At 42.4% G+C, this 10,953-nt stretch overlaps 1 protein-coding gene across 3 annotated transcripts; it reads right to left on the reverse strand.

Moving 5' to 3' along the window:
• Nucleotides 1–1,627: 1,627 nt before the first annotated feature.
• Nucleotides 1,628–10,055, reverse strand: LOC148029003 (uncharacterized). 3 transcript variants are annotated; one of them, XM_087688642.1, is made up of 6 exons: nt 9,539–10,055; nt 8,155–9,451; nt 3,222–3,310; nt 2,764–3,115; nt 1,867–1,968; nt 1,628–1,769 (listed from the first exon to the last, which is right to left on the reverse strand). In XM_087688642.1, the coding sequence occupies exons 4-6, from the start codon at nt 2,872–2,874 to the stop codon at nt 1,662–1,664; spliced, it is 321 nt and encodes a 106-aa protein (XP_087544768.1). In that variant the 5' UTR covers nt 2,875–3,115; nt 3,222–3,310; nt 8,155–9,451; nt 9,539–10,055; the 3' UTR covers nt 1,628–1,661. The 3 variants fall into 3 exon arrangements, 1 of the variants encoding a protein (XP_087544768.1); XR_015692466.1 differs by lacking the exon at nt 3,222–3,310 and having other exon boundaries at nt 3,025–3,115; XR_015692467.1 differs by lacking the exons at nt 2,764–3,115; nt 3,222–3,310.
• Nucleotides 10,056–10,953: the final 898 nt, after the last annotated feature.

The following is a 10,953-nucleotide window of genomic DNA, read 5'->3' on the forward strand; positions in this document are numbered from 1 at the left end:
TTACATTGGCATGCTAGTATATGAGGCAAAGATTGATTAGTACTTGATGGATGAATGTCATGTGTGGGTGTGTAAGGAGAGGGTCCTCCACATGGATGTATCATTGACCAACCAAGGTCATGAGCAAGATAATGTGGCTCCAGGTATGGGTGAGCAAGTAGTTGGGATGTTCAAATAAATAGCATATTGGGGAATATGGGAATTTTCCATAAGTTTGGGACACGTGGTCAAATCTTTGGATTTGTCATAACTTGAACACTGTAACTCTGAATCGAGCGCTCTCAATAGATTCCGTTTTTCAAGTGCTTTACAATGATAGGTCACATCATATGGTTTTGAGAAACTTTTGGGTATGTTATCCAGATGCCACCTTTTTAGTATTCAAAAAATGGGAATTGGCAGATTCACAAACTCACTAATATTGTGTTAATAGGAAAAGGCAATTGTTCTACATGGGAGACATTGGGTCTAGGCACCATGGAAGAAACAACATGATTAGGCAAGCATGAAGAAGGAGTATGGGACACTATCGATAATGATGGTAGTGGTGGCGGCAGTGGTGGTGAAGATTGCTTGTCCAAGGCCCTACTTGCCAATCTGAGAGAGATGGCTCACATGGTCTTCTCCATGCCCATCTCATCTACGAAGATACCCCATCTCGTACTAGAGACTTCTCACCTTAGGCTCCAACATAGCCATTTCTTTTGATGGGAAAACAAAGGGCATGTAACCTTGAGTGGACCGTCCTCTATGCCCAGATCTAGGGGCCGGAACCTCCTCTTCTTCTATTGGTGCACCATGTTCAATATGGATCATGATAGATCTCAAGCTACCAATTTTTTCATTTAGTAAATTTGGAGGATATGAAGGGTCCACCTACACTTTTGACATGGCATACAACGAGTGAGTTGTCAAATAGATGGTATAAATTAACCAACGTTGCAATAATGTTCTAAGAGTGCACAATTATAATAATGCTACTATTACATGCTAGTGTTGAATAACACTATATTTATTCTCTTATGTGCGGGTCGCTAGGTCATACGATCGAATCTTATGGCAATCATAGTTTTATACTCTTTTCAAACCTTGTATTTTACAAGGTCATCGAAACATAAAAGTTTCTATCCTCGATGTTTCTAACTCTTTTATCTTTCATCAAATTTCTTATATATTTGGAATCAATTCACTACAAGATATAGGCCTTATACCGACGTTAAAAGCGACAAAAATGTTTATAAAGAAAATTTCCCCCATCGTCGCAAAAAACGTCGTTATTGGCGACGCCATAGAACAGTCGGTATTAGCCTCATTATTAGTGCCGCTATTTGCGTCGGTATCAGTGTTGCAAATGCGACGTTGATAACGATGCTTTGCGACCCATTTTGCAACGTCAATAGCGGCGCGTGCAATAAAATTTGCAACGCTAATAGAGACAATAATAGGAAAAAAAAATATTTTTTGGTAGGGCAGCAGCACTATGTGCTTTATTTGGGCCATATAAAATAGTTTCGGTAAGGTGTACAATGCTCGTGTAAATAAAGACAAAGTGTACTTAAATCATAACACTGATACATGAAATAAATATATGATCGCATAATGAAAGCAATCGATACAATCATGGCAAGATACTACTACTACATAGAAAATGTCTACACAGATCACGTGACCAAAAAAGAAGAGTATGTGAGCTCCAGGGATCCAAGGGCGAGCCATAGATCCTCGCCATCCGAAATCTCATCCCGCCGCAAAGGAGCATCGAACAAACTCTGCAAAAAAAGAAACAACTACACATCAGTCCACCATATAATAATGCATTCTAATTAAAAACATAGTAACTACAAACAAGAAAGATGAGTGACTTACAGGGCCACCGCGTCCATACAATCGGTCGATCAATGCAGTGAGACTGTGCCTCTCTACATATCGAGTGTCAAGGCCGGTGGGATCGTGGTTTATAATGGAGTACTGCAAAGAAAATAAAATACAATTACTAGAAACACGATTGTCAGTATGAATGATATTGCAAAAAAATAAGCAGGCAGAACAAAAGAAAAACTAACAAAGTCCTCTAGATATGTCATGTGGCCACCACTCCCAAGATGATGGACCACTCCGGTCTCTAGTCGTTCCCTTGCTGCCTCGCACTATTGTCTCCAACGTCTTGGAGAATCTGTAGCCTCCTCCCTGAGTCGACGCCAGTCGTCCATGTCTAGCCACTCGGGCTTTGAAGCCTAACTCTTGAGTGCCTTGCATGCATCCGATCGTCTGTGTGACATGTATGTACGTATGCACTCCATCATCCAGCTCGTAGAAAACCTATCTACTGCGGCTGCTACCAAAAACTCCTCATGCAAGGATGCTACTATGTAGTCCTTGCTCCCCTCCGGTATGTTCTTCCAATGTTGTGCCGAAAAACTTGTTGGCACAACTCTCTCATGCAAGCCATCACTCTCCTCCCCTCATCATTCATGATGATGGCTCCTGACCTATCATCTACAAGGTAGCCATATCCCTTTGGAGTATGCCTAAGATGGGTCCTCTCCCACCTGCAACCATGCTCCTAGGTATATCCAGGAGACCCCTGTACATTTGGTGTACCTATCGGGGTAGTATCTCTTGGAGTAGCACCCATAGGGGTGCCACTTGCAGACAGCTGAGCAAAAGCCAGAGTGACTGGAGTAGATGTCCCCACATGTGTAACAAATCCCCAAGGTGACAAAACTCAAGCAGAATGATGAGACGTAGACACTGCGTCGGTACCTCCATAGCAACCACTTGAGCCACGCTCTCTCGAACCACCACGAGAGCGAGGAGAGTAGCACTTGTATCTTGAATCGACTGCAGGTCACTGCATCCGGATCTCTGTAGCATCCCCTGAACCACTCCCTCTGTCTGGCCCAAGTCTAGAGCGTGGCCTCGTCTGCTAGAAACTGAAGCATCAGAGCACGCCAAAGTAGATCTAATAGAGCGGCTTGATGGTGTTTGTGACAACTCCTAGTCTGCCATATCTCTGAATCTCACCATAAGGAGACATACGCATGAAGATCTCGTGTAGCTCCTCGTCGCTCATTCTTCGACTCATCGTGATTATCTAAATATCCACAAAGGTCACCTGCACAGACAAAAATTGATGTTAGCATAATCAATATAAATCATACAAAGCACGGTAATATAAATCTTGAAAGAATAATCTTACTTAAAATGCATATCTTATGTACCCTTATAAGCGATTCGCCAACGAATTGAGTATGTGGATGCTCCAAGTATGAAGTACCCTATGGTCCCATGTCAATCTCCTGACACAACTCTGCATAAATTGGAAGGTCGATAGACATGTCACCATAAAAGGATGAGTCCACCTTATTCTCAAAGAATTATTGGACTCATGTATTTCCATCATTGTTACCCGATGTTTGCTCCTCTATATGCTCCAAGCTTTCAGTGGCCTCCACCCCTTGCAATATCGACCCCTCTATTTGCTTATTGTCCTCATCTATGCTCGAAACATCGCTTTGATCATATACTCTCACACTTCGAGGAGCTGAAGGTGTAACGTACCACCATCGAGGTTGTCGGGGGTTTGGATAGAAAATTACTTGTTCATAATTACGTACAAGAGAGATTTAACTATTGTGACATGTACCATGTCGTAATACAATTAAAAAACATGTCATGAGTTCATGCACATGTTCACAATGGACCGGCAATACAAACGTGTCACGTAAATCCGTCCATTTTTTTTCGAAATCTATTTTAAGAAATCCAGATGGACCTCATCGAATTGTTGCTCCAGCTCCTTCAAGTACCACTTTGAATCACTGCACATCAAATAGGATCATGGAGAAGCTACGGTAATCCACCGTAACAATACTTTGCAAGTTTCCAAAATACTCTATCTTATCTATAAGCATGTTTGGATCCATTGCTCGTTGTCGGCTCTCTTGCTTGAACCTTACCATGATTCCACAATCTGTTGTGAAGCGCATTTTGTCAATACGCTCCATACAGAAATGCCATCCGCGCGACCATGCTACACTATATAATTTGTACTGTAAATTAAAACACTCAATTAGTTGTCGTATATAAAATATAGATACGACAAATCCTAAACACGTCATCACCTTTGGACTACATCCCCTCGAGAATTCCCACTCCTCGGTTGAGACCTCCGTCCCTTCGCGAGACACTGTGGCCAAAGCGCCATGCAACCATCGCGTTGACATAAACCGCTGCATCTCCTCTATGCCCTCGGAATATCGAATCGGTCTATGGCACGTACTACGTCGAAATTCAGATTGCGCTTCCTCATGATCTTTCTTAGCTTGCTGGTACTTAGCGAGCCACGTCTCCATAGAGGCATGGTGCAACATACAAAAGCGATTCACTTTATCATTCATTATAGCATACATTCTTTTTTCTATCCCATTTTCAACCACCACATCTCCGATCAGTCTATCATCGTCCTTCAGCGATCATAGCATACATTTGTCTGAAATCAGCGTTGGTAGCCATTGTGAAATATGCACTACCGCCTCAGACACCAACCAACCTTCAACCATGCTACCTTCTAGCAGCGTTCGTTGTCACACAAAGCCTTTCAAGGTTTTCATGAAGCGCTCCAAGAAGAATATCCATCACGTATGGATAGGTCCAGCAATCTCCACTTCATCTACAAGATACACAATAAGGTGGATTTGTATCGTGAGCATGCCAGTAGGCAGGTATTTCTTAAAGAGACAAACCGTCTCCACTCCTCCCTGTCTTGCGGATTCAATAGAGAATGTCTTAATCTCCTTCTGTGAGATCCATTGCACTAAATTTGACAACCTGTAAATCACCCCGCGTGACATATCTTATGCTAATCATGGGATTTTAGCCCTGATAATTGGTCATCTTTAGAAAACATAGACCTGAGAGAACGCATCATACCCGTCGGAGTGCGGATAGACTTGACTATTTACTTCACAATGCGCTCTTCTTTAGTGGAAAAAACCCAAAGAGCGTGATGTAGCTGCAAGCGACCATCAGCACTCGACTGGGCCAAAGCGCTTCCATCTTGCCTACCTCCGTCAAATCCATTCGTGCCCCTACAGTGTCTCTCTTTCCTGTGATATGGGCCCATAGCAAGCTGCCCACGTTCTTAAAAATATGCATGGGATCCAACAAGTGGTTGTAAGTGGGTCCAATATGGCAACTCGTTAAAAACTGAGAACCGTCACATTCCATTTGGATGTGACTCCGTGTGGACCATTTTCAGCTCGTACCAGCTTTGGGCATTCATATGTGCTGGAGGTTGTCCAAGAAAACCTTCCTTGAGTTCATTAACCTCCGGCAAGAAAGGGGCGTGTCCTTAATATACCATCTTCTTCATGGTTCGTGACCTTTGAGAGTCTAACTGTGGCCCACACAATGGACATGCATGATAACATGAGGTAACCAGACCTGTCCCAACACCTCTATCTAGTGAATACAAACTTGAAGGAGCTATGATAGATATTACCAACGAGAACGGAAGCCTACTTACCTGAGCACTCTCCAAATCCCGGAAAGTCATGCATGGTCCACATGAGAATGGCTCGAATATTGGTGGACCATCGACCATCGTGCTTGCTCATATCTTGCACGATGACCCCCTCCTTCCACAAAATCTTAGGCTCATCGACTAATGGACGAAGATACACGTCCATATTTTTGACTTTGTAGCGGCCGGGAGGAATGAGCAAGCTAAGGATGAGATGTCCTTTCTTCGTAGAAAGCTATGGAGGGATGTTGTAATTAACAAGGACTACAGGCCACACAGTGTAAGAAGTTGAGTGTGCAGACCGAATGGGTTCACGCCATCCATAGCAAGACCGAGCCGAAAGTTCCTTGGCTCTCGGACAAATCTTGGGAAGGTAGAGTCAATGTGGCTCCATGCACGTGAATCTACTGATATTCGTTGAACTCTATATGTGGACCTATTCTGCGCATGCCACGTTGTCAAGCTCACCATGTCGGACATACGAAACTTGAGGTTTATGCGGGGGATAAGCGAAAAGTGTCTAAGAACTTTTTGAGAGATGGTTTGCCCTTGCAAGTATTGTCGATTCCTGTGAGCACCACACTTTGGACATGTCTCCATAGTCTCGTATTCTCCTCGAAACAGTATGCAATCTTTGATACATGCATGGATGCTCTTATAGTCCATGCCAAGCTTTCGTAAAATATGTCCCGCATCATCATAAGACTCACGCATGGTATTTGCAAGTGGTAATATATAATACTTCAGTAACCTGAAAAAAAATCATAAAACACCTTGAAAAAGCACAAATGTTTTTAATGATAGTGTCGAAAAGAAATCAACGAAGCCTATGTACAAGGTATCTAAACAACTCGATCACACTTGCATCGCTCCACCCGTATTTTTCTTGCACACTTAGGAGTGCAAGCAATGTCTTTAGGCGAGATACTGGGCACCCATCATATAATGGTATGGATGCTTCCTCTCTAAGCAAATCAGAAGTCTCGATATCCATGGGCATCAATGCATCGATCATTGCCTCTATCTCAGGCTCCAAGATTGTAGGTAGATCTGGAAGGCTGCCTGTCTCCTCTGGTATTGATGGTATAGATTGGGTAGTACCTTTCAAGTGGTGGATTGGCTCGGGCACTCCATCTATCTCACGCCCACGAACTCTTTTAATTGGTCGCAAAGGGTGCACTTCTCCTTGGGACAAGATGTCACCTCACTAGATAGAAAATTTACCAACCACACCTAATGTTTTGTATATGGTATTCAATTAGCTAATTGCGAATACAATGCATGATTGATATACACTTTTCTTACCGTTTGCTCAAAATTTGAGATCACCTGATTAATGATCTCAGATTGAAACTCATCGAAGCATCATACGTATTCTATAGACAATCGATGTTTTCGTCTATTTTCCAACTTACATTGAGAGCAAGGACATGGGACATGTTGATTAAGATATGCCTCATGATCTTGAACATCACGACCTCCATCGTTTTCCATTTGGTCTAGTTACGACAAACAATTTATTTTTGTTATCATTCTTTTTTTCTTTCTTAAAATGTTTAAGAATGGATTTCTTATCTTGTAACTTAGCAAAATGAACGTATGTAAAGTCTCCACCCACCCACAAATTAACGTATGTCAGAGTGTTTCCCGTCTCGGGGTATTGCACCGGACCTCACCAGACCTCGCCACCACTCTCTATTTGTTTTTCTTCTTTATTATGTTGTATGTTTATTCCCTCTCTCTCGTTCCTTCTTCCTACATCTCTTTCTCTCCCTCTCTCATTTCCTTTAACAAAACATCTCTCTCTCTCTACCACTACCACTACCACTACAATAAACAAGAAAAGAAGAAAAAACAACAGCAGCAGCAATAACTACTACTACTAATACTACTACTACTATAAACAAGAAAACTAAATAACAATAAGCAAGAAAAGAAAAGAAAAAAAAACTACTACTACTACTACAAAGAAAAAAACCACCACCACCACCACCACTACTACTACTACTACTACAACCATGACTACGACTATAATTACCACAATAACAAACCACCACCACTATCACTACCACTACAATAAACAAGAAAAGAAAAAAAAACAACAACAACAACAACTACTACTACTACTACAATAACAACAAACAAGAAAAGAAGAAAAAGCTAGTACTAATACTACAACAACAACAACAAACAAGATAACTAAACAACAGTAAACAAGAAAAGAAAAGAAAAAAACTCCTACTACTATTACAACAAAAACAAGAAAACTACTATTACTACTACTACAATCACGACTACCACGACTACGACTACCACAACAACAACTACCGCTACCGCTACCACAACAAACAAGGAAAAAAGAAAAGAAGAAATAAAACAACAATAAAAATAACAATAACCTCTCTCTCCCTCTCTCTCTCCTTCCCTTTCTCCCTCCCTCCCTCTCCCTCTCTTTCCCTAAAATGTTTAATGTTTTCTCCCTCTCTCTCTCGTTCCTTCTTTCCTTTTCTCTCTTCCTCTCCCTCTCTCATTTCCTCTCTTTCTCTCTCCATACACATGATTTTTAACAAAAACAAGTAAAAGAAAAGGAGAAAGAACAAAAACAAAGCAAGAAGGAACAATGCACTCACTGCAAAGGCCCGAGGATGGATTCAGCGGCTCCTCTTTGCGACGGCAGCTCCTCTTCGCCCTCCATACACTTCCTCCTTTTCTTTGCAAACGACGGTGTCGGCAGTGAGAAGCTTTTCTTCTCCCTCTTTCTCTCTTTCTCTCCCTCTCCCTCTCAAATGCAAGATGGAGTTCACTCTCCCTTTCACTCTCTCTTTCGTTCGTTCGCGCAAAATAACGCGCTCAAGTTTCGGCCCGCATTTTTTCATCTGAGCACCGTCGCTATTTACGTCGTAAAATAGCGACGCCGATATTTTGCATCGGAAAGCGTCGTCGCTTTGCCTCCGTATCCTTGTAGTGAATGTTTATCTCTTTTATCTTCAACTCTCACTTTTAAAAATCCTTACAGTGTCCATTTCGATGAGTTAAACGTAAGATGCTTTAATCACTAGTGAGAAAGAAATGGTTAAAGGAAATCTTAGAATTGAAAATGAAAATTTTAATTTTGATTCGTACTTATGAAAGCTTAAAAGGTTGGAAATTGCGGAGCTAAGTTCAAAGGGTAAAATATAAGACAATCTTGTGAAAAGATAGAGATTGGGGGGAGGAGCCAAGGAGTCATATGCTCTACCCATCAATATTTTGTATTTGAAGATAATTCCCTTTGTAAGGTAAGTATTGTTTATAGTTCATCCCAAGTAAGAAGACATTTTCTTTTATTGTTTGAATGGTTCAAGACATGGCATGGTAGAAGCAGCCTTCGATCCACCTTTACTTTAAGCTAAACCCGAAACCCTAAACTGGTCTCATAAGTGTCTCCCCAACACTATCTAGTACGTAATATTTTTGAGCCGTGACTTTGTACCTCACACTTTTCCCTTAACTTTTATCAGTATATTTCATCGTTTCCACCAAAACCAAAAAAAAGAAAGATTTTCTACCCGATATTTATTTGTTTATATTATTATTATTTTGCACATTTCTGACACCAACTGACAATATTGAACATCCTGAATGATGAATCCTGACTCCTATCGGTGCGTTTCTGAGTCGCGATTCGCGAAATGCCACCTACTACTAATATTAGCTGACACCTGCTGACATCTGGGAAGTACTGCAATAGTGAGAGAGCTAATATCATTTCCCAGATGTTAGCAGGTGTATAGTACTGAATTAGCTGACACCTGCTAACGTCTGGGAAGTACTGCAATAGTGAGTCAAGGCTCTCAACTTTCAAGAAATCCTTCGACTGTTTGGATACGGGTAACAGCAGCTTCCAAGTTCCCTGTATTGCAGCTCCTCTTCATCAGCTGGCAGCGGCTGTAAAAATTACATTCCATTTTACTATATTTTAACGCTTCCTCCAAAAAAAAAAAAAAAAAAAAAAAAACTTCGACCCTGGTGTACCGCCGAACGGGTAGAACCGTGTTTTTCCTTTGGTGCTGCAGATGAAGTAATGAAGGCCCCCCTGCAGGAGAAATCATGAAGCCACGGCCCACAAGGTTAACGTGGGTGCCAGTATTCCACCTGACTGAAGCCACGCGCAACAAGGCGAGCCTTGTACCGCGCGATGGAGCCATCAGGATGTAATTTTCATCGCAAGATCCACTTGCAACTAATGGGTTTTTGATTGGGTGGAAGGGGTACCAAGAATCAAGTGCAATTTGCACGTAGAGAAGCAAGTTCAGAATCCATGGCATCCCGCCACTGAGTCGCTTTCAAGCCCTAGCAGGGCATCTCAAAAATTGAGGAGGTCCACGAGAGAAGGGTCCTAAGAAGGAGAATCAGCATCCATGGAGACAAATGCACAACGGAAGGGACAATCAGCCAACATGGTGTCAAGGCGATGAGTGTTGGCATATAGATCAGTGAGAGAGTGTTGTCGTAATAAAGCATGGGAAGGATCATCAGAATTGGAAGCGAAAGGAGTTGTAGACGAACTAGGAGGAGGAACAAACGAAGATGAAGGTAGAGGTGGAAATTCGGTAAGAGAGAGGGTAGGGATTGAGGCGACACGTGGACTCATTTGGGCAAAAGGGTTGGAACACGTTTGTGGGGACGAAGGCACACGAGATGTGCTAGTTTCAATGGGAATGTTAAGTGCATGTGGGTCACGTTGTGGTGAAGTTAAAGTGGGAGAAGATCCACGTGGACGAGGACCTAAGCTGATCCCATATTGAAGACAACTAAAACGGGAATTAACCTGTGAAGTCAGACGAAAAGGAGTGCACGAGGGACTTCGTGATGCAAAAAAAGGCATTGCTGGGGGATTGGTAACGAGCGACGGTGCAGGGTCAGCGGCGATTGGGCCGCTCTCTAGGGGCAGTGCAGGTGGTATGCCAACGGGAGGCGACGACAGAGGTAATGGCGCAGTCGCTAGGACAGGATCAAGAGGAGCTCTCCACGAAACTGTAGAAGAAGGAAGAATATGTGCTGCCTTTGTTAATGTTTTAGAGGTAGTAAACTTAGAGGCTTGTTCTTGTGGTGCAGAAATGCCACGTGGAGTGGAGATGAGAGAATCCTCATAAAAAATGAGGGTTTGTGTGAAGAAGAATCGACGCTTCTTTGGATCATGCAGGCGGTATCCTTTTACCCCATGTGGCTCCCCATAACTGATGAAAATGGCCTTAACGGCATGATCCTAGAGCTTATGACGATCATCACGAGGGACAAAGGCATAAATAGGTGATCCGAAAACATGAAAACGTGCATAATTAGGTAAGTGCCCGAACCATTTAGTATAAGGGATCGCATCTACATTGCGGAATGGGACTCTATTTTGTAAATAGCAAGCTGTTGAAATGGCTTCCTCCCAATAGGAT

This window comes from Lygodium microphyllum, chromosome 11 (assembly GCF_053477565.2).
Source record: "Lygodium microphyllum isolate KBCC chromosome 11, Lygodium_microphyllum_v1.1.10, whole genome shotgun sequence".
Taxonomy (NCBI): Eukaryota; Viridiplantae; Streptophyta; class Polypodiopsida; order Schizaeales; family Lygodiaceae; genus Lygodium; species Lygodium microphyllum.

Bases quoted from the DNA above. Each gene is read 5' to 3' on its own strand.
- LOC148029003 (XM_087688642.1), bottom strand. From the start codon at position 2,874: ATGCTACAGAGATCCGGATGCAGTGACCTGCAGTCGATTCAAGATACA. The intron at 1,969-2,763 runs GTACCGACGCAG...TTTTCTTTGCAG, and splicing joins CTCAAGTGGTTGCTATGGAG to TACTCCATTATAAACCACGA. The intron at 1,770-1,866 runs GTAAGTCACTCA...CTTTTTTTGCAG, and splicing joins TGTATGGACGCGGTGGCCCT to AGTTTGTTCGATGCTCCTTT.